This window comes from Plasmodium gonderi, assembly GCF_002157705.1.
Source record: "Plasmodium gonderi DNA, contig: Chr11, whole genome shotgun sequence".
NCBI classification, from domain to species: Eukaryota; Apicomplexa; class Aconoidasida; order Haemosporida; family Plasmodiidae; genus Plasmodium; species Plasmodium gonderi.
Genome location: NW_021628936.1, coordinates 757,156 through 781,547, shown reverse-complemented (window position 1 = coordinate 781,547; position 24,392 = coordinate 757,156). Strand labels below are relative to the sequence as shown.

Genomic DNA, 24,392 nt, shown 5'->3' with positions numbered 1-24,392 from the left:
AAATACGCATTACAATGGTGAAGGACGACGTGTTTCCCCCCCCTATGGTGGCAACAAAAAAAAAATAAAATAAAATAATAAAATTCAAGCGTGTGTAAAAAAGTATACTCCAGTAGGAAAATATAAGGATATTTATCTGACACAAGCCAGGATCTGATACACAAAAAAAAGGAAGATTCCTCTTTTTTTTCACTTTTTTCCATCTTTTATTTCTTCTCCACAGCGCTTCTCCTATGTTTGCACATCTTACCAGTCCAAACTCTCTAATTATCAAATGTCGATAAAAACAAAGATTCTACAAAGTCAAAGAGGACCTTGTGTATCCATATGTACGGCCTGAAACCAGACAAAAATAATCCCTCATTCCCCCTTTTATACAACAAATAAATAAGGTTGTTGTTTTTTGAAATTTTGATAATATCAAAATGTGTAAAATGAAAATTTCTGGAATCCAAACAAAAGATAAAAATTAGGGGAAATTGAAAATGTTCGATATTTTTCGAAATGAACTGATTAGCTGAATCTTGTAATAAATAAAAAAATAATTTTATCAATTTGTAATCCTTATAATGGAAAAAATTTGGTATGGTGAAAAACTTGTCAGTAGTAGACACAAAACTGCTATTTCTTTTAAACTCTTTTCTATCATTAAGAGTAATTATTTCTTTCATAAATTGATAAAATTTATGGCTATCACAAAAGTTGAAATATGCTTCCTCCTTAAAATAAGTGCATATATATATCCATATTAAGTAATTATAAACATTATAAATGAAGGACAAATTAAACAAAAACTTTTCTTGCATATTTCCTTCAAATTTATTCTCTTCAAAATATATTTTCCACTTGCCATACATGCTTTTTATATTAAAATAAGCTCGTAAAGCGTTTTCGAACGATTCGTCACATAGAGTATTTTTCCTGTAGCATTTACTCATTTCTTCTTCATTGCTTTGCGTACTCTCTTTGTTAACACACCTGTACATATTCTTTAAAATTGATTCCCTTTTTGACCTTTTCTTCAAATTGGATAAATTATCCAAGTGGAAAAAAGAATTATAATTTACAGAATTGACACTTATTTTTCCATCTGTTCTTATGCTTTCGTCACCCTCTAATGATATATTTGCTTCAAAAAATTGTTTTTGAAAGTCTCGATCAAGCATCATCCTTGAGGCATTTGCCACTTTCTTTGACTTTTTCACAATATCGTTATTACTATTTGAAGGGAACACATAAGCACTATTAAGTTTTTCTTCCCCCCAATGATGAAAATCATCATAAGAATTTTGTGAAAAAAAGTAACCCTCTCTTAAGAAGCTATAATTTGATGCTATTTCTAGACTTTTATTGGCTTTGTTAAATATATGGCAATAATTTTTATCACTTGTAAGCTGCGTATGATCAATATCAAGATTTCTGTTACTGGTTTCATTGCGAACAGTGTTATTGCCACTGTTATGTTTGTTATAAGAATTGGTAACATGATTAATGTGATTATTATTACTGTATGATGTGTATTTACTTACGCTAAGGAAGCGTTTTTTGGTTCTTGGATTGCACCATGTATTTAGATTGTTACAATCTTTATTGAAGTCACTACTGTGTAAGTTGTTCAAAAGAGGGTCTTCGTCATTGTGTCTTTTAGTACGATCATTCTGAACAGATATCTCTTTATTATTTTCTACTAGCGATAATGTACCTGTATTACACGGTTCATTATGGAAGCAAAAATTTTCACTTTTCCTTTGGTTGTTACTTCTTCTTTTTGAGAAGTATTCATCTAATACCATTTTCCCATCTCCACTATCTAACCCTTTAATGCATTTTTGTGCTGACTGGAAATTCTGTGCTGATTCTCCAGTTCGCATGCCAAAGAGCAAACTACACTTCAAGTTGTCATCCATGGAAAAGTCACTTCGTGCTTCTAAATTGGCATGATGAAATAAAGAGACCTTGAAAAACTTAGTTAGCTCACAAGTAGAGGAGAAGAAATACTTTTGTTTTATTAAAGTGGAAAATGAATTAAAAAATATATGTAAAGAATAAAATATCTTATGAATTATGGAAAATTTTTTTTGTGACGTTTCCGTAAAATTATCAGGGTAATTAAATATATCAAACATATTATTGTATGAAAAGTTGACTAATAGGCAGATTTCTTTTGTGTTTTTTTTCCCATATTCATCACAAGTAGAAGCATCAGAAGAGTAATCAATGTTTTCTTCTGCAATTTGTGCATTTTTATTTTTAATAAATGAATGAATCATCATTTTATCTCTATCCACACTTTTTTTCTCTTGTTGATGCTTTTTACATTCAGATGTTTTAAAATTGCTCGTAATTTTATTTTTTATTCGAAAAAAACTGTACCTAAATTTTTGTGAAATGCCTGACGCATCTTCTCCTTGTTGTCCTTTTTTTATCATTTTTGTTTCTTTATTTCTGAATTTGTCTAAAACATTTAATTTCATCATTTTTTTTTCTTTTTTTTTTACCGAATTTTTTTCCAAATTGGGAACTTCGTTCGGTTTATATCCTTCTCTTTCATTTTCCTCCTCGTTCTTTCGGTCCATCTTGCAGATATCCCTCCTGTTATTTTCTCCATCTACATTGTCATTCAGATCGTCATTCGGATCGTCATTCAGATCGTCATTCAGATCGTCATTCAGATCGTCATTCAGATCGTCATTCAGATCACCATTCAGATCACCATTTGGAGCACCCTCACAATCCTTGTTTGCCGTGGTAATAGAGGTGATAGCCTCATAACTATTCGTTTTTTTTCCATCTAATGAAGTGAAGTTGGCCAAATATATACTTGGTCGTTTGACGCAGTCATAATTACTGCAATCAGCGCTACCCTTACAACTGTTTTCGTCACTTTTGATACTTTTCAAGTTGTACTTAAATATATCTCCATACAACTCCCTATCTTCATCTGTTGGTGTCACTGCATTAAATTCGCTTTCCTTTATGAAATCATTTTTCCCCCAAATGTGTTCTTTGCTTTTGTTAAAAAAATTTAATTTTGATATATTCATAAAAGATTCTATTTTTTTCTTTTTCCACTTTTCTTTCATATTTTTTATTTTTTCTATATGTTTTTTTTTTTTTTTTTTTTTTCCTAAAATATCTGCCTCATTATTAGATTTATCTTCTCCTCGCTCTTGTGTGTGTCTGAAGTCTGCTTCTTCGTTTCCCTCCATCGGATAATCTACATAATCGGAACAATAATTTTTTGTTTCTCCCTGTTCATCAACCTTGTCTTTAGCCACTACTCCCTCTGAATCGAATTGATTCACTACATTACCGTTGTTGTGTGTCATTATAACATTCCCAATTTCGTCATCTACGCCATGTACACGTATAACTGGTATATCTGCCATTTCATCATGTGCATTACCATTTCCTTTAGGATTATTCAAATTTTTGATCACACCATTTGTTGTACTTTCTATATTCCCCTTTTCTTCTGTCTGTACATGTTTTTTTTTTTTTTGTATATTGGAACTTTCACTATTTTTTGGTTTCATATCAGTTGTCAAATTTTCAATATGCCATTTTTTCACTTCTTTAAAGCAATCTCTAATATTTTCATCCTCAATTTCTACTTTTTTTTTTTCTTTAAAAAAAATATTCATAATATTATTTTTGTAACTTTGTTGATTTATCATTTCGCTTTCATCTTCACTTTTATTTGTCTGCACAATGTTAGAGTTTTTTTTGTTTTTTTTTTCTCCTTTGCTTTCATTTTTAAATGGATCCAATTTCACATCATTATCATTCGTTTCTTTTGGTTTATAATTTGATAAAGGATATTTATAAGGGCTTGCATTATGTACATTGAAATGGGGAATTTTTGTATTTTCTCCTGTACTTTTTTTTTTTTTTTTTTTATATATTTTTTCTAAAAAGTACTGTAACAAAATATTTGTGCCTTCATTGAAGCTTACGAAAACAAAATTGTGATTTTTGAAAATATACTTAAAGTGCGTTATAGCAATATTTAAATCATTGTAATTGTCATTGAAAAAGGAAAATGGACATGAGAAAAGCGGGGAACTCAATTGGGAATTGTTCCATTTTCCATCATTTCCACAATCATTCTCCCGAGCTTTTATATTTGTGCAAGTTTTTACTTTTTCTTCTGAGTCTCCCTCATATAAGGGGCTCTTTTTGACACCGATCCCCTTTTTGGTTTGTTGATGGGAATGTTCGTGCTTCTCATCATAGTGAACAATTTCTCTCTCCACATTATTATGATAATCTAGATTAAAGGAATGATCGGAAATACTACCTCTCTTATATATTCCATTCTTATCCCCCTGTTTCTGTGCACTTTCTTCAGCTTGAAAATGGAACCTATCTTGTTCATTTGCTTGAATGTGTTCTTTCTTCATATTGTCGTAAAAAAAATTTCTGTTTTCCACATTGGCAATATTCAATATGTTCGTATTTTTATTACTAAAAATAAAGGGAATTGACATGCCAAAATTGATGTTAATATGTACATGCACACAGATGTATCCCAACAATTTTGCAATAACGGTAAAAGAATCTACCTTGACGTCTTTAGCTAAAACATAGTACAAGGGAATACTATTTTTCATTTCTTCTATGTTTACATAATTGTAATATATTTCTGGGACAATTACGATTATTCCTTTTATATTTTTGTATTTCCACTTATTCATATCGGTTCTTATTTTGTCTTCTACGATGCTTTTGTTTCTTTTGCAAAATTCCTCGTTGCTGTAGGTACCATCGGGTTTCTCTTTCGTTAGGGATGATTCTTTCGTTCGGGATGCTTCTTTTTGTTCACCCTTTTTCTTATCTGAGGGTATCTCCACGAGCTGTCTTTGAAAGATATCTTTCCTGTCAGCATGGTTACGCAAGATTAACTCTTCTGAACTTTCATTCCACAGATCATAATTTTTTTCCTTGCATCTTCCAAAGTGGTCACATTGGACTTGGTTATTCTTTGATGAGATGGATTGTCCTGCTCCATCTGCTTCTTCTACTTCTGCTTCTTCTACTTCTGCTTCTTCCACTACTGCTTCTTCTACTTCTGCTTCTTCCACTACTGCTTCTTCCACTACTGCTTTTTCCACTACTGCTTCTTCCACTACTGCTTCTTCCACTACCGCTTCTTCCACTTCTGCTTCTTCAGCTTCTCCTCCCTTCTTTTCACAATTCCTTCGGTTCACACTTTTCGAATTTCCTTGAGTCTGCTCCTTTACTTGGCCTCCATCGGGTTCCCTTTTACCATCTGATTCGCCTGACTTTTTCAAAAATTCCTCCTTAAATATGCACGCGAATTGGAAATACTGAATCAAAACAGTATCTTGTAAATACAGGGAGCGCACGCTGGCAACATCATCTATGGGTCCTATGTTTAATGCTGTTTTCCATTTTTGGTCAATTAAAATAAGTTTAATTTTTTTTTCTTGTTTAATATTTACCAAATCGTACAAATCAATATCACATATATCGTTTTTCAAATTATCTGAATTTGTTTTTTTTTTTTTTTTTTTTTTTTTTTTTTTTTTGACAGTACAATTGGGTAAGTAGTAGTCTACTATTACAACTCCAAAGTTGTTATTATTAAGAACTTCTCTTGTATTGATATGCGGTTTTAAACAAATATTTTGGTAAATTTCCGTATATTCAATAATAAAAAAAAATATATGCCATATTTTCTTTTGTATATATTTTTTAATTTCCCTTGTAGTTGTTATTAAATATTGCAGAACATGTAGTATTATTCCATCCCACTTTTTCTCATCATAACTTTTCTTTATTTCTCTGCTTTTTTCTTCTGTTTTTCCCCTTATGATATTATTTACAAATGTCTTTTTTTTTTCTAGATAAAAAAAAAATATGTGGACAAACAATTGTTGCAACAACGGATGCATCAGATAAATTGGGCTCCGATAGACTCTCTCTAAGCTATTGCATCTGTTCAGTGGAAAAGAGAATCAAGAGAAATGTGAAATTAGGAATGCATTTGCAATAATAAACAAGGAGAAATATCTCAACATATTCATCTCCCATCGGAAAGGAACTTTTTAAGGAGTGTCATGAAAAAGAAGTCGAGTTCGTATGCGTCAAGTGGAGTATACAAAAAAAAAAAAAAAAAAAAAAAAAAACAAACAAATAAAATGGTACATAAGATGTGTAAACGAGAGAATAAATAGGTAAAAAATATGAGACGCTATAAATGCACTTATGTTGCTATTTTTTATTGTCTTTACCCTTTGAGAATTCTTAACGATTTATTTCCTATGTAAAAAACTAACCCCTTTGAGCAAAAATTATAATCAAATATAAAAAATAATATCAACAAAATAAAAATGATAGTAAAAAAATCCATTATTTGTACTATGTAATCTCATAGGATGCACCTGGGAATCAGCTACGAATCAGCTACGAATCAGCTACGAATCAGCTACGAATCAGCTACGAATCAGCTACGAATCAGCTACGAATCAGCTATGATTCAGCTATAATTAGTATTATAATGTGTTTTCGCTAAGGCGTGGTCGTGATTCAAGACTTTCTCAAGGAGGAGACATTTTCTGTCAAGCAACCTCTACATATGCACGTATGCATTGTCGAGTACTTTCACACGTTCAAGGGCACATGAACATGCACTCATGAATCTATAAATCGATACATGAGAACACAAATTATTGGTGAGTCATTGGGGTTGGAACACTCGTGCAATCACAAACTTTAAAATTTTACTTGTTCTATGGTTTAACGAACAGGAAAATAATCCTCTATGTGTTTGATTTTTATATCTTTCATTTTCTGCCCCAATTCGTAAAATGTAAATGTGGAACATAAATACTTATATATAGGGGCAAGGGGGAGGTTATATGTCAATAAATTTAAAAAAAAGGACTATAAGGTTTGCATAGCTTCATGATGAACGTTGGTATAAACATGCGGCAAAAAAATATTCTCATAAGCACATATAGGAAAAGTAACGAAAGAGAAAAAAAAAAAAAAAAAAAAAATAAATGAAAATAAAATGATGTATTTTTTCCCTATTTAATGCCCTCCCTGAATGAAGTTTTTTTTTTTTTCCTTTTTTTTTTTTTTTTTTTTTTTTTTTTTTTTTTTCTTCTCCTCCTCTTTCTACTGCATAAATTACTTTCACTACTTCCTCCGAAGTCACCAGTGAACAGAAGTGGCCCTTAAATCATTGCCAATGAGGAGGATTGCTTACCACTTGTGCATGTTCTGGCTGTAAAAGTTTGGGTAATAATTCCATTAAAGTAGAAATAAAATGGAATAAAGCGGGGAACTATTAAAAGGCTGCTTAACTTCATTTTTATTATTGCTTATTATTGCTTATTATTGCTTATCATTATTATTATATTTTTTTTATGTAGATAAAAATAATTAAGCGATTGCTTGATGTTACGGTCACCCATAGGCCAAAAGTCAATTTAAGATTAACCAATGTGCAAAACGAAGCAGCTAAAGTGGAAGAAGTAGATCCGAAAATATAAGGCGTAAAAATTAGGTAGAAAAATAAGGCGTAAAAATTAAGCAGAAAAATTAGGCAGAAAAATAAGGCGTAAAAATAAGGCAGAAAAATAAGGCAGAAAAATAAGGCGGGAGAAGTAACGGGAACAGGAGCCAAAGGGGACTAGGCAACCTCAGCGTCCAAGCCTAAGTGAGGAAGAAAAAAACACAAGGGGGAGAAATTTCCAACTTAATATATATTACATATATATATATACTAGGCCCAGAAGGAAATGTCATCGAAGAACAAAAGGTACAGAGATGACGGAATCGATGATGAATATTTCCATAGCGTTGAGAAGGTGAAAGTAAAGTCATACAAAGGAGGAAAGGGAGGAGAATCATCGGATAGGGATCAAAGAGAAATGGATGAAAGGGATGAGAATCGGGAATATTATGAAAAGAGCAGAAATGTGTATCAAGATAATTTTAGCAGAAAATATTATGATAAGTACAGAGATAGAGGAGGGGGTGGATACAGTGATATGTATGAATCGAAGCATGGAGAAAAATCTGAACGAAGCTACGACGATCATCAGTACGGAAAATATGATGAAGATCGCTATGACTTCAAGAGGGGAAAGAAAAAGTATGAAGAAAGAAGATACAACAACCGAATGAGTAGTTCAGAAAGAGGACATGTAAACAAAAATGACGGAGAACATTATGAAAAATATAACAATAGGGGAACAGATGATGAAGATAGAAAAAATCGAAAAGGATGGACAAATCATTACAAATATAGCAAAGATGGTGATAGAAAAAATGATTACAAATTATATTCGAAACATAAAGAAAGTGAAAGAAGAAGGTCTTATAATAACAGTAGTATAGAAAATAGCGAAAGTGAGTATTCATCCCGTTCAGAAGATAGTAAAAATAAATACCATTCTTACAGAACTAAGAAATACAAAATTGGGGAAAAAACAGATGAGTATGGAGAATTCTCAAGGTTTAACTATACTCATGGGGGTCACAAGCATGGCAGTTACACCCGTGGTAGTAACACCCATGGTGGTTACGCCTATGGTGAACAAAACCATGACATGCACACAATTCGTAAAATCACCAACATAAATGATGTACTGGAAATGAAGAATAACATTGAACTGTCTAGATTTATTTTTATATACAAATTAAGCGAAACTATAACGGAAGAAGAGATTGATGAGATTATTAGAAATATAGCTATAAGTAATGCGTTTTCTTTACCAGATAATATATATATAAATAAATTGTCTTTTTTTTCTGTAAAGGATGAATTATTTGTAAGAGAAGGTTTAGAATTTATAAAAAATAATACATACTTTAATAATATTCAGTTAAATATATTGACTACACAGTTAAATAATCAAATTAATGATGATCGTTGTTGCATGGTAGAATTTCCATCGAATGAAGCATCTGCAAAGCTATTTTCTATTTATGAGAAAAACAATTGTTGTATCGAAATGGGAAACAACATTTCGTACATATTCCCTATTTTTAAGCTGAAGAAAAAAGGTAATAAACTGGTAGAAGATAGTAAGCAACCGTTAAAAAAATTCTATGATTGGTATTGTTCTTATTGTAACTTCTTGAACTTTTCTCGTAGAACAGCATGCTTCTTTTGCAAAGAAACAAAAACCAATGATGCTAAGATGGTAGAATGTGAAAACAAAGCAACACCTAATGTTTTTATAAAAAATGTCGTAATGACAAGTGGAATTCCCCACGAAAATGTTTCTTATGGTGGAGTAAATAATCTTTTCAATGGAGGAACTGCTAACATGGATACAGCAATGTTTACCACATTCCACACAGATGAACTTTCCCGTAGCAATATTCCCTGTGGTAGTAATGTGATGAATTCTAAAGGAGAAATGCATCTCCATGATACAGGAAAAAATGAAGGGGAGATGGTGTACCCGCTGAATAAGTTTCCCACTTTGCAACATTTGGAAGAAAATTCTAAAGAAAATTTTGAAACATCCATTAAGGAAATAAGCGGAGATGGTGAAAAGACGAATATGCTGATTTTGAAAGATATAGATGGAAATATTCCAAATAAAGATATTTTAAATTTTATAAATGAAGTTTTTGAAAATAGACATGTGAATTATTTGTACTTGTTTAACGACATAAGAAATTCAAATAAAAGAAAAGGATTCTGTTTTGTAGAATTTCACAATAACATCTATGCTGAACAAATGATGAATGAGTTAGAAGGAAATTACTACATCAGTTACAAAAATAATTATTTTAAATTAGATTATGTGTATGAAAAAGGAAAAGAATATTTTTTTCATTCCATAAAATTGGCAAAATTAAATATAAATAAATCATTAGCAACAACCACAGACACAAAAAATTGTATTCCATATTTCAATTTTTTTGTTAGTTACATTGAAACTGCTCTTAACATGATGAATATTTTGAATTACACATATTTCCTCCTTTGGTCATCACAAATTATTATTTTAAAAAACGAAAAACCATCACTCACTGAATTTTTTTTTGATTCCAACACACAATATTATTATCATCCTGTTTATCAGATTTACTTTGATCATAATACCAATTTTTATATGTCCCTCGCAAGGGGATATTACATATGGAATGATAACACAAAATGTCTTGTCAGGATGTACATGGAAAATGAACAAGTTAGTAGCGATAACATGGTTGCTGAAGTGGGTGAAGTGGATAAAGTGGGTAAAGTGGATGAAATTGCGAAACCTGCCAAGGATCAGTCATATCATGAGCAAAATTTGGCCCTTGCAGACCAGGACCAGAACGAGCAATTTGAAGGGAAAAAGGAGAATCGTTTCCTAGAGAAAAATTCCCACCAGGTAACAGACAATGGCTATGAAATAACTCTTGAAAGTAACATAATGAATGAAAGAATGGATGTTAGTAAAAACAGTTTGGCAGGTAATGCAGGAGGAAATGAAAATTCTGACATTGGAAATCTGATTGGTTCTAGAGAAAATCATGGAAAGGACTCGGATCCCATTTTATTTCATAACCATGGTGAAGATACGCAAAAAAATACCACATTTTCCAAAATATCAACTCTAGTGGAGAAGGCTAAAATGATAGCGTTGGCATCGAAAAAAAATCTTGAACAAATGAATATGAACGAAAACAGTTCCAGTAATGTAGAAAAAAAAAGTAAAGAAATAATTAAAAAGCACTTTGCTACTGATTCAGCAGATGAGGATAACGACGACCCTCCCAGCCAGGAACCATTATTAGATAAGAAAGGGAACCACAATAATGTGTATAATAAAAGTAGCCAATTAAATAAGACAACTAGTCGAATCGGAAACGCAACAACAGAAAATACCAATAGATATCACAAAGCAGCATACAAGTCAAAGAATTCTTTGATACAAAGTCTCTCTAAGGTACATAATAGGCTGGGACAATGGACCAGCACTACTACTACTACGACTAATACTACTACTACTACAACTTGTTCAAAGGATTACAATAATTATACAAACGGTTTTAATGAATCCAACAAGATGCATAATAATTCAGATGTTGGGAAAATAGAAAGAATAAATGAGTACTCTAGTAAAATTAACAACGATTTTAACATTTGTTTTATATGCTTGCGGAAGTTTACAAATGCGGATCTTTTGCAGAAACATGTGGATATATCTTTATTGCATAAAAGGAACCTACAGCTTGTGATGGATATTGGGACAGCGGGTTAGATCAACTTTGAGAGATAGATCAGGGGGAGGTTTTAATTCCGACCAAATGGACTCTCTTTCCCTTGTCTTTTTTCCTTCTTCTCTACTTATTTTATTTTTTTTTTTTGAAACTATTTGACAAGTCCCATTAATGCCCATAATTCCCATACTTGCATGTAATTCTCCGCATTATGTTCAGACATAAAATGTTTGGTGGAAAAATGTTGCTCCAAGAAAATGTGCTGTAGAACTTTTTTTTTTTTTTTTTTTTAAAAAAAGGGGAATGAGGAAAATTACACACACAACAAAATGCTTCCAATCCTCCTCTGACTCTTTAAGGGATGTGTGATGTGTGGGTATGTCATGTTAAATGTACGCAATATTGTACGATTAATATTGAAACACAAATATAAAAAACATATATATGCTTCATAAAATAATTTCATTATTTTTCTTTCATTTTTCTACCCTCCAAATTGCTCAATATATTTTTTTCTCCTCTCCACGATGAACTTGTACATATATATATATATATATATATATATATATATATATATATATATATATGTAAATGTGTTCATATTCACATGTAGTTGTCTTAAATTTTTTGTTAACCCATTCGTCACTATGCTGTTTCTTGTTACAATGCCGAATTTCTTTTCGTAAGCCCATTTGGGAGATATAATAAAAAGGAGTGTAAATGTAGAAAAAAAAAAAAAAAAATAAAGAGGGCCTAAACTTTAGACCTTTTCTGTGCTTCTAAAAAATGAATGTCGGCAATAATGCACTTGGGACATTTACAGAATTTTGACGAAAGTATTTTACTGCCGCCTTTCTTCGCAGGGTTTTTAAATTAAAAATAACGTGTTCCTATATTCCTGGACTTTTTTAAATATATGGGTGTTTGGAGGTTTTTATCTGTAAATGCTTAAAAGGCCAAATTCTTGAGCCCATTGTATTTTACTTTACATGTTAATTTTTATTCTTTATTTATCCCTCCTCTCTCTACTCTCTTTTTTCTCAAACGAGGAAGTATCACAGCTTCGCTCCATCGCACGTAATGCAACAGCATCATAAAGGTGTTACTGGTACGCATATATTTTCTCAAGCTCGAACAGAGTATATGGGTAAAAAAACTACATGCACGCATAGGGATAGATACATGCGTAAGGAAGCAACATTTTTTTTTTTTTTAGTAATATATATAAAAGAAAAAAAAAACAAGTTTGTGAAATTTTTCTTTTTTTTTTTTTTTTTTTTTTTTACTTCATCTTTGCCTTCCTTGTTCGTTTAGCATGATTAATTATCGTTATTTTTTCGTTGTTTTGCTGTGCTTTACAGGTTTTATGTACAATGTCCTATCCCATTTTTGCACCCCATTTTGTTAATGTCATAAAAGTAGATCTTTCAGAGATGAGCACTATATTGTAAAAGGACCCTTTGATACATCACACAAAGGTAGTTTTTTCTCCAACTCTCATTCCCCCTCATCCCAAGTTCTTAATACTTCCAATTTTTCTGGATTATGTAAAAAGGTAACTCATGGAATCTCGTTCCATTCAAGAAATTTTGTTTTCAGTGTTGGATATAAGGACGTTGTATTAAAATTTAAATAGCTTATAAGTAATTTATCAAATTAAGAATATAAGATTAATTAATAAGTTAAGAAGAGGGGGAGGAAAAAGTAGAAAAATATATCACCACCTGAACTATTTTCACTGAAAGAATGCACAAAAATGAAGATATTAGTGGGAAATGTCAAACGGCGAACGATGAACGTCTTTCGAGAAATCATCTGATTTTGGTAGTGGACATAAATTTCATGATATGGTGTGAAGGAGTGAAGATAAAATTTGATAAGAACAATGTGAAAACATTAAAGTTATCAGATTTCCTAAAATCAGTATTTCAATTTGTAAGATTTTATTGTCTCATGAGTAATTCTGAAAGAATATGTATTATAGCTACATCTTTAAAAAACTGTAAAATATTATATGAAAACCACATATCGTATGCAAAAAACAATTTAACAGAGACTAATTTCTGTGATGAGGCATATAATAAGCTAATTGAATTTATAGATGAAAATAAGACTGAGAAAGTTATGGAAAGTAGTTTATCTTCTGCATTTGCATTGGCATTATGTTACAATCATAGAATACGTAATATGTATGAAAATATGAATAGTAGAATATTTTTGTTAGATATATCAAATCAAACTTATGTGTACACAAATCAATACACGCAATTAATGAATATAGCATATAATGCAAAAAGGAATAGTATAATAATAGATGTTTTTTCACTTAATTATAAAATACAATTATTAGAACAGATTTGTAATATTACTAATGGATTATATATTGATAATAGTATTTTTTCCAATATTAATTGTACTGATCATATTGAAGATATATTAACTCAGACTATTATTTTTTGGTTCCTTCCATCAAAAATTTCAAGAAAATATTTCTCAAATACTTACTTAAATGATGACACAAATATTGCTGTTTGTTCATGTCATAATAAACAGGTGGACATTGCTTACATATGCTCATGTTGTTTGGCTATTTACTGCTCTGAAAAGGATGAGCAAACTAAGAAGGACAGAATTTCTTGTTGTGTTTGCAAGACTAGATTTACCAAGCCACTCCTGAGAAATAAAACTCTTTCTGACTTGGATTTTACCACTATTTAATGCACAATTATCTATTCAAGCATAATTGTTGTAATAATTGGTGATGCACATAATAATATGTAGGTTTCTTGTGATCATTTAATTTCATAAGTATAATTAATTCAAAGGAAAATATACATATACAAACATGTATACCTACATACATAACATTTTCTTATCCATAATCAGTAACTGGGTAATTCCTCCGTTTCACTTTTACTTATCCATTTTGTAAAAATTGGTTTAGATTAGACCAAAATTTCTGTAGATTATGAACATGGTATTATATCACCCTGTACATATGAACATTAAAGCTTCTTTTTTTTTTTTTTTTTTTTTTTTTTCTTCTTCTTATTTTTTGTTTCTTAAAAAGCGTCACAGCCCTTCACTTGGAAAAAATGTAAAAAATTTGCAGCAAGACTTTGAGTAACTTTCGTAACAAAATTCGTATGATATAAAAATACGTTTACTTTTTCTTAAGACAAAAAAAAAAAAAAAAAAAAAAAAAAAAAAAAAATTCTACATTTGTTATATTATAACTTTGTGTAATACATAATAGCCATTTATTTTTTTTTATAATTATTTTAAAAACAGAAATGAAAAAAAGGGAGTGAAAAAAAAAAAAAAATTTGTATATTTTAGTAATTGTAGTTGTAAAATGAGGAATGGGGGAGGGGAAAAATTCGTAGTATACGCACACGTATACGTATGTGCACCATGCTTACATATATGTATACACGCTTAAAAAAAAGACATATGCATATGTGATACACGTATATATTTAAATTATATATATATGAAATAAAAAAAAATGTAATATATGTACGTACGCATATGTAATATTATATGAACGCATGTACAATACATGTAATTTATCTGCTTGGTAGACATTTACGTATATATTAAACTAAAAAAAGTTATCACAGAAATAGTTGGGATATAATGTGAAAAGATTGTGGTATGATGGAGAAAAAATGAGTAAAAAATCATTACAAAATGGGGGCATATTTGGGGTTAGGGGTGTATCACCATAAATATATATGTGAAATGAATATGTATGTATGTGTGTATATATATGTACATGTACGCTTCATGTACACGCTTTCCGAATGGGCAAATATGTGCAAATAAACATATACATATACATGCGAATGCATTTAACCACCACAAGCATCCACCATACATATATAATATATATATATGTATATGTGAAAATGAATGAGACAAATTATTTTTTATCTATTTATTTTTTTTTTTTTTTTTCTTTTTTCAAATTTCTTACATGGAATGGGAAATAGGTAAAGTAGGAATAGCGCATAATACAGAGTCTGCTATGGTTTTGGGGTGGATGCCCAATTAAGGGGCACAGAATGTATGAAATAATAATATATCACGAATTGTGTTAAACATATGCATTTCATTGTCAATTCTATAATGTGCACGAAAGTATTCATTCAGATTGTATTTTTTTGTGTGTAGGAAACACATATCTCATGTCCATATCGAATAAAATAAATTGAATTTATTATAAAGTCTCATATATAAAAGTATTGAAAATCAGTTTCTCTAGTTTCATCACCAGCATTTATTTATTGTTCTACTGGTCCATCGAATCGTTACACCTAGTATATTTCTACAAGCATTGAGCATTATATAAATTGTAAACTTCAGAAAAAATGCTGTTCTTCACAAATATCCATAGCATATAATATAAATGTTTATACTTCTCCGTTAAAAGGCAGAACCAGTTTCTTCCCATACCATTTAGCAAGCGCAAAGTAGTAAAAAAAATCAATGTACAATAAGGTTTGGATAAGTCCTCCTAACCATCCAACAACATTAATGTATGGTTTTTCATCGAAAAAATATCTGTATATCCAGTTCAAAATGTAGAAGGCTCTATACATACCCATGGTAATAACATAATGTGAGGTGATATTTTCTACTTCTCTTTGTTTTTCTAATAATACTAATTGGGGCAATATTGCAACACTTTCAAGCCATATGGAAAAGGACCACAAAATATTGTACAAGTTGTATGTTTTGCACGTTAAAAGGCTTAAAACTGCAATGCGGAAAGTAAAAAAAAAAAAAAAAAAAAAAAAAACATAAATGTGTACATATATTTTTATGTGTATAGGCATGTATGCATGAAGCAAAGTGAAGGTGCAAGCGTCTGAGCATAACTTACTCTCACATATGTTATTTCATACGCAACAACATAAAGTTATCAAGTCATGAATTTGTTTGGAGAGCACAAACGATAGACGTATAATGTAATGAATAAACGAAAATGAAATTGCACGAATAGGGGAACATATATGTACAAACACATACAAATATGTATATATATATATATATATTCATCAAAATAATGTAGGCGCATAAACTAGCGTAACACACTGGGCTTTGACATTTTTCATAAAAAAAAAAAAAAAAAAAAGAAAAAAAATTACACTAAAAAATGGCATATAGATATGGCATGAAAAAGTTAGTAACATAGGGGTTTATAATTTTTTTTTTTTTTTTTTTTCTTTCCCGTTTTATTTCTTGTAGCAGAAGATGTATTCCTTACCTAGACATGGTGGGATTAAATACTTTTCACTCTTAAAATTATCGACTTTTCTATTATACGTTTGCGAGATGGGCAATTTGAATCTGATTAGATATATTGTATATGCTATGGTCAGTATAAATGTTATTTTCATAACTGTGTTGTAAAAACTAACAAATACGAAGAAGAGATCAATATATCTGAAAAGGTAATTGAAAAGAGGTGGAGATAAACGTGACGCATGAAGTTATAATTTTTGATATATGCAAAAAAAGGAGAAAAACGGAAAAAAAAAAGGGGGTTAAAAGTAAGGAAATTTTCACAACTAAAGATAAAAATGCAGTATAAATATAAATATATATATATATGTACAACTGGAAACACTTTTTTTTTCTTTTTTTTTATGCCCTGTCATCTAGGGTAAATTGAAGGGTTCATTTGCCCATACCTGCATAAAAAGACTATTAAATACAACTCTTGCATACGACATGATATCCCTATACAATTTTTTGATTTCTTCAACTTCATAATAAGTATATACATACTTACTAGATGCAAAATATCTCCTATTAGTCTGAATATATTCATTTTGTCATTAATTTATACTATTCAAAATGTGTTCGTATGGAGGTGGGGGGGGATGAAATGTATGCCGGATGGCTTGTACTTCTTTGAAGGTCGTTTTTAACAGTGCTATTATTCAATCTTGGCTTATCTTTTTTCGATTAAAAATGCTTCACTCAAAAGATTTGGTACGACTCCTATAGGTATGCATATAAATGTTAATACGTCTGTGTAACTATGCGTATGCATGTAATATTTCTATCGGAATAAGTATTCATATAGCCACGGGGGGTACATATATATATACACTTAAGGGCGATTAGGCACATTATAATATACTAGCTCTACCCACCCGTGCCATGCCTACGCATGTATACACATATATGTTTTGAAGCTTATGTTCACCAAATATGCATTTGTTGTATCAAGTTAAATTAATTAGCTATTTATTGAATTACTTTTTTTCCTTAGCCAAAAATATTTCCCTTTTTTTTTTTTTTTTTTTTCAAAAAAGGGAAAAAAATGGGAAACTCTAATACCAGAGGGTTTGTACATACGTGTATATATACATATACATGTACATTTGCACGTACAAATACATATATATATATGTGTGTATTCTTCTACAGTGTTAAAATGTGTTATGAATATGGCCTTTTTTCCTTTGCACCATGTTCTCACAAATACTTTTACATATTCATAATAATGAGCATTTCTGGTTCACATTAATTATACTTATATGAACATGGAACTGTATGAACATACTGGGTATGTGAAATTTTAATATATGACAAGGTATGCGTCATTAAGGTATGTAAATGTTAAATCATTCTTTTGATAGAAACGAAAAGGAAAAGGGTTGCTAACAGCCTGTTGGGTGGTATTATTATGTGGTATATGACATATGCCCTTACATATACATACATGTACACATACATGCATACATATATACGTACATTTACTCATATATGTGTACGCTTTTATATTTATATTTTGTTACAAGAATGTTTCACGCACATTCGCATTTGTTGATTTCTCTTTCATTTTGATAACTCAAGATTTGGGGCGAAAACAGGCATGTGAATTAAAAAATGGAGATTAAAAAGGAAATTTAAAATGTAAATTAAAAACGTGATTTGTAAGAGTGATTATATAAGTAACTTATAAGTGCAATTATAAAAGTAACTTATAAGTGCAATTATTAAAGTAACTTATAAGTGCAATTATTAAAGTAACTTATAAGTGCAATTATTAAAGTAACTTATAAGTGCAATTATTAAAGTAACTTATAAGTGCAATTATTAAAGTAACTTATAAGTGCAATTATTAAAGTAACTTATAAGCACCAATATAAGCGTAACTTATAAGCACGAGTATAAACGTAACTTATAACATAATTTATGAACGTAAATTGTAAACGTAAATTAAAAACTTAAATTGTTAACGTAAATTAAAAACTTAAATTGTAAACATAAATTGTAAACATAAATTGTTAATGTAAATTGTTAATGTAAATTATAAATATAAATTACAAGCGCGATAACAGTAGAGGCATATAAATTGTGCAGACGCAAAATTTTACAAGCGCATTATGAGAATATAACAAGAAGGAAAGGATTTTTTATTTATTCAACGTAAAAAAGTAAAAAAAAAAAAAAAAAAAAGAAATGAAAGGAGATAAAGTAAAAAAGAAAACAAAACTAAGAAACATAAAAAATAAAATAATTTTATTTGGCAAAAAAAAGGTAAACAATTTATATGGTTAAAGATGGGTTAGCAATGTTGTTAAAGTAAGGGTTTTCAAAGAATAGCTTATAATACTGCATATACAGATATAAAATATATATGTAATATATAATATTATAACAAGCTTAATAATAATTCGCATCGTATGCTTATGCTTTTCATCCCCTGAGGATAAGTATATATATTATTATATACGTATATTTATATATAGTATATATATATACATGTATACATACTGCTGTATCTCTTTTTAAGTACTACTTGTACGCAGTACAATTTTCATTATATATATAAATAATATATAATCCCACGACTTGCAAATAAAATATACATATTTATGTATATATATATATATATATATATTTGAACATAAAAAAATGTACATGAATATATCTCTTAACATATAACTCTTTGTTGCATATATATTATTTTTAATGAAAAAAAAAAAAGAAAAAAAAAGAGGACACATGAGAAAGCAGTACTTCCTGAGGTTATAGTAGTTTCTTTTTTTTTTTTTTTTCTTTTTAAACCACGTGTAAAAAAAAAAAAAAAATACATATAATTTGTATGTGGAAAACAGTTCATATTTTAGTGGAATTTTTTTTTAGATGTATTTTCTCATTTGGGGCACTTTTTCCCCATTCCGCTGCCTCCTTTTTTCATCTTTCTCATTATTTTTGTATATCCATAAAAACATATATAGTCCCTATAATATAAACGGTTAATGTACAGCTCTAATATATACCATTTAAATACAGTTCAAATATATACGTTTAATATATATACAGCTCTAATATATACGGTTAATATACACTGTTAATATGCGCCTTTTTAAAAATTCCCATAACGGAAAAAATCCGTGGACATATATGTAAACCCAAGGTTGCACATATAAAACATAGTCAACTGATTGCTATTAAGTTTGGCCACATATTCGCAGGGAAGAATTTTTTATATCATTATATATGGTGTTTTTTATTTACTTCATATGTAGGCAAGTATATGCTATTCTATCCTAAAAAATCGAACGTTTCCAAATAGGTTAATCAAAAACAAACATCATAAAAATACTATTCATTAGAAACGTGAAGAAAAAAAAAAAAAAAAAACCACCGTATGATATTCTTCATTTTTCTTATTCCCCAAAAAAAAGTGTCTATATACAAGTGTTCGAATAATAGTATGTTCTTATTTTTGCCATTAAAACACATATTACATATATTCCGCAAGAAACTATTCGAATCATAAAATGATAGAAAAATCATAGAGTCGTTGATTTTTTCGATGTATGTGATTAGTTTGTTGCCACACCTCACATTCCCATGTTAACATACTAATTTATGTTAATCAACCATTTGGCTATTCAAAAAGCCATTTGTGAAATTCCTATAAATTTTTCACATGTCAACTTTGTGAATTATTAGAATAGTTCTTTCACCTACAGCGCTTTTACTATAATACATTCTTCGCCTCATATGTAAGAATGGGCTATGCTGATGTTAGAATATGAGAGCAGAAACGAAATTTCTAAAAACACTTTGTTGTTCATTATAATACTGCATGAAACAAAAATAGTTATGTCATTTCAGGAGTAGGAAAATAAACGGGAACGTTAACTATTACGTCATATAATACTTAAATATATATAGAAAAGAAAACATATATGAACAAATACATATATTAATAAAATAAGCAACTTGCATGAGTTCATGTCTTGGGTTGAGGAGAAAATTCCACTTTCGCTAACTCCCTACTACTGCATCTCAACACAAGTAGAAAAATTGAATTATCAAAAAAAAAAAAAAGAAAAAAAATGCTTTAAGCATTTTTATAAGAATAAAGAATAAATAAGCTCTTTTAAAAAGGCACATCAAAGTGGGGAAACTCACACAAGTTGAATATTCATGTAAATATAAATTTTTATGTTATCTTGCAACAGCACTTACATTCTAAATGATTTATAAAAAAAAAAAAAAAAAAAAAAAACGACGGTGTGACAAACTATATATATATATATATATATATATATATATATATATATATATATATATATATATATATAAAATGGATGTTGTTTTTTTTTTTTTTTTTTTTTTTTTTCCCGTCCCAACCAAGTTAGCAAAAATGTATTTAAAAATAATTAAAAAAAAATATATTAGCTCTTAAACGGAAATAGGAAAGAAAACAAAAAAATTTCTCAGAGATTTTTAATCACCCGGGGAGATACGAACTACTAAGCAGCTTCATAGGAGTATCACACATATGATGTAAACCACATGTATTGTCACTTTCATAAATAATTTGGAAGAGAAGCTCACAATTAAATTAGGCTTCATTTTATTACATATCAGAAAAACATATCTAGTATTCACATGTGTATGTTTGTATTTTGAGAATAAATGTTCTACAACGGGTTCATCTGATTTTTCTTGTATTACATTCTCATCCATAAAACAAGAAAAAAAAAAAAAACACATAAAATATTATGCAAAGGCAATATGAATTGGTTTAGAAAAAAAGAACCGGAAGAAAAGAAAGTGAAATCAGAGTATGACGATTATGTAACACCGCCACCCTTTGGAAGTTACTTAGCGTCTGCTCCTGAAAAACCGAAATCTATAAAAAATGATAAGCAGAATATAACCGAATTCAAGGGTTTCACTCCTCCTCCTAAATTTGAATTTAAGGAAGATACTACAGGAAGTAGATATGATGAAGATTTTTCAAAATATACAAAAAGTAATTTTATCGATTCTTCCCTTTATGATGATAAACCGAATTTATTGGATTTTAATTTAAGTCATAGAACAAGAGCATGTTTGGAGAGTGTAAAAATGGGGGTCAAAATGGGCACAATGGTTGGTGGTATCTTTGGTAGCTTAACAGGTTTATACGCTTCTTTTGCTCATAAAAACCTTTTCATTTTTCCAGTTTCAGTGATTGGTGGAGCTGTAAGCTTTGGTTTCTTTCTAGGGTGCGGGATGCTCGTTCGTTGTTAAAATATTTCCTGTGTGCACTTGTGTTATTATGCACGTATATATATATGATTAAATGTAAGTGCAAATGTGTGTGCAAAAAAAATATACCCATACAAAGGTACGTGCATATATGTATACAAAATGTAAGAGTAATATTACCTGTACATTTATAGACACCCCAAATGAAAGATCCTTCCGCTCTTATCAAAACATGAAAATGCGAAGTACATAAAACTGTTGAAACTCGAGTGATATATTTTTGTTACCAACATTTTGAAGCATAATGAAATTAATAAAAAGAATTCTAATCGTACACTATGTGATCCCAAGTGTAGGGGAAATAATATTCATTGGTCAGATGAATTTTTTGAAAATGTAAACCTTGAAATGAGAACTTTTTATTACTTTTTTTTTTTTTTTTTTTTTTCAATTTTTTGAAAATGTAAAATCTCCAAATGAGAACTTTTTACTACTTTATTTATTTTTATTTTTTTTTTCAATTTTTAAAAAATGTAAATCTCCAAATGAGAACTTTTTACTACTTTATTTTTTATTTAATTCCATTTTAGGGACTTATTTGACACCACCATGTTTGTGTATAAAGCCTATGCATTTGCGTATGATACAAACGCATATGGACCCTTTTAAATTATCCAAAGAACGAAAAATAAGAATTCCATAAAAAAAAAAAAAGAAGCACATAATATATAGTAACATATGGTATAAAAAAGAAAAAAAAAAACATATACTATATAGTATAAAATATGGTATAAAAAGGAAACAAAATAAAAATAAAAAAGATACAGGAGCTGACGCGTAAAAAATAATATCATATGATTCAGCAGTTTAAAAACAACTGTTATAGACATTTTGGCAAGTTTTTCAACAAAAATGTAGCCAAATGTATAGGAGGGTACATGGAAACACATGTATAAATTATAATTATTCTTTTACATACTTTTGTGTGTAAATTTTAATCAATTCTGCTATTTCCTTTTCGGTTAAGTATTTCTGTATCAACTCACCATCTTTATTTGATAAATAGGCTAATTCTATTTTTTCACTTTTGGGTACTTCGCTATCTGTGCTCTTGGCCAGTGTTTTCAGTGCTAACAACAAACCATCCTGCAGGGTCATGTCTTTTTTCCATTCCTTCGAAAAAAAAAAAAAAACAAACAAACAAAGAATGAATGAAAGACACAATATATATTAAAATTCAAAAATAAGTTACACTCAACAGAGTTATATGTACGCATGAATGTCTTTGCATATTTGTGTAGATATATACGAAAGTACTCTTTAATATTTCGAGCGAATGATGCAGAAGACAGAAAAGGTCAAATCTGGGCCAGATATGCCAATAATACACACACAATTTTTTTTTTACCTGTTTGAGAATGGAACTGGCAGTTAAGTTATTCGTTCCAATAGCTGTTGCAAACCACCCGGAATAATTTCCACTTGGGTCTGTGTGGTAAAGTTGATATCCCTCCTTTACATCATATCCAGCAATCAAGAAACTAACACCATAGGGTCTTAAGCCACCATATTGTGTATAACTCTGTTTTATATCACAGATTTGAATGACTAATTGAGATACGGGTTGAATATCATTATAATTATATAAATATCTTTGTGTGTATAATCTGGATTGATTTATTAAAATATTTGCATCGGCATTTAATCCTGCTACGCCACAAAATATATGATTATCAATTTTGTAAATTTTTTCAAAATTATTTGCTTTATCTATTAATTTGGATATAAAAATTTTATCAGCACCTAGGATTACTCCTTCACTTGTTATTATCCCTATTGTTATACTTGCATTGTTTATTGCTTCTAGTGCATATTCTACTTGGTATAATCTACCCTCAGGAGAGAATGTAGTTGTTCTGCTGTCATATCTCCTAGCCATTTTCTTACACAAGCTTGTAATGATTAAATATATGTTTTCAAAGGATATAGGAAATGTCCTTTTGTGATGTAGTAAAAGAAGTTGATATGGATTACCTCTTAAATCGTGTTCTCTTCCTTATATTATGAAAATCTATATTAGGAACAAAATCATTTGTGCGATACTACATTTGTTTAAGCAAGACTCTTAATGAATGTGCAGGAAAAAATCATGTGCAAGAAACGGCTAATAAAAAAAAAAAATAGTTAACATCTATTTCGATACAGCTTAAGATTGAACAACACACAAGAATGAGCAACCCTATTCTTTTTCTCCTTTTTGTTATAAAATGGTACGCATTGCACTTATGTTATGATCTTTTGGGGGATGGATACAAGGGTTGGAAATTACGATTAAAGGATGAGCACGTTGTATAAGGGGAAAAAAAAAAAAAAAAAAAAAAAAAAAAAAAAAAAAAACTAGATATTGTTATTTATCATACATATTACACATGTGATACATAGCGTACCCATTGCTGATATCAAAGCTTGAAAAATGCTAGCAAAAGTGGAAGATATAAACAAATGTTTTGTGTATATATGTAGCTTCACACGTTCTCGTGTATACAAATGTTGTGAAATGCTCAAAATGAAGAGGAGTGAGAGAGGGGGGAGATTAAAAATCGCATTTCTTAAGAATTAAATAAAGTGTAGGAATATACCTCTAATAAAGCATAATATAGCAATTGAAAAAT

The 24,392-nt window shown here is 29.7% G+C and overlaps 6 protein-coding genes across 6 annotated transcripts; 3 read left to right on the top strand and 3 right to left on the bottom strand.

Annotated features, from left to right (window-relative positions):
• Positions 1 to 263: 263 nt before the first annotated feature.
• PGO_111700 (hypothetical protein, conserved) lies at positions 264 to 6,376 on the bottom strand (the record flags this gene model as incomplete). The annotated part of the gene is made up of 2 exons (XM_028688508.1): positions 264 to 5,961; positions 6,258 to 6,376. 2 exons carry the CDS (start codon positions 6,374 to 6,376, stop codon positions 264 to 266), a joined length of 5,817 nt encoding a protein of 1,938 aa, XP_028544309.1.
• Positions 6,377 to 7,772: 1,396 nt separating this feature from the next.
• Positions 7,773 to 11,243, top strand: PGO_111690 (Ran-binding protein; the record flags this gene model as incomplete). Its single annotated transcript, XM_028688507.1, has 1 exon — positions 7,773 to 11,243. The coding sequence occupies one exon, from the start codon at positions 7,773 to 7,775 to the stop codon at positions 11,241 to 11,243; it is 3,471 nt and encodes a 1,156-aa protein (XP_028544308.1).
• Positions 11,244 to 12,948: 1,705 nt separating this feature from the next.
• Positions 12,949 to 13,920, top strand: PGO_111680 (RNA polymerase II transcription factor B subunit 4; the record flags this gene model as incomplete). Its single annotated transcript, XM_028688506.1, has 1 exon — positions 12,949 to 13,920. The coding sequence occupies one exon, from the start codon at positions 12,949 to 12,951 to the stop codon at positions 13,918 to 13,920; it is 972 nt and encodes a 323-aa protein (XP_028544307.1).
• Positions 13,921 to 15,617: 1,697 nt separating this feature from the next.
• On the bottom strand, positions 15,618 to 17,041 carry PGO_111670 (ER lumen protein retaining receptor; the record flags this gene model as incomplete). Its single annotated transcript, XM_028688505.1, has 3 exons — positions 15,618 to 15,964; positions 16,475 to 16,653; positions 16,902 to 17,041. The coding sequence occupies 3 exons, from the start codon at positions 17,039 to 17,041 to the stop codon at positions 15,618 to 15,620; spliced, it is 666 nt and encodes a 221-aa protein (XP_028544306.1).
• A 4,220-nt stretch (positions 17,042 to 21,261) lies between these two features.
• Positions 21,262 to 21,762, top strand: PGO_111660 (hypothetical protein, conserved; the record flags this gene model as incomplete). Its single annotated transcript, XM_028688504.1, has 1 exon — positions 21,262 to 21,762. The coding sequence occupies one exon, from the start codon at positions 21,262 to 21,264 to the stop codon at positions 21,760 to 21,762; it is 501 nt and encodes a 166-aa protein (XP_028544305.1).
• A 921-nt stretch (positions 21,763 to 22,683) lies between these two features.
• PGO_111650 (proteasome subunit alpha type-4) lies at positions 22,684 to 23,659 on the bottom strand (the record flags this gene model as incomplete). Its single annotated transcript, XM_028688503.1, has 2 exons — positions 22,684 to 22,893; positions 23,129 to 23,659. The coding sequence occupies 2 exons, from the start codon at positions 23,657 to 23,659 to the stop codon at positions 22,684 to 22,686; spliced, it is 741 nt and encodes a 246-aa protein (XP_028544304.1).
• Positions 23,660 to 24,392: the final 733 nt, after the last annotated feature.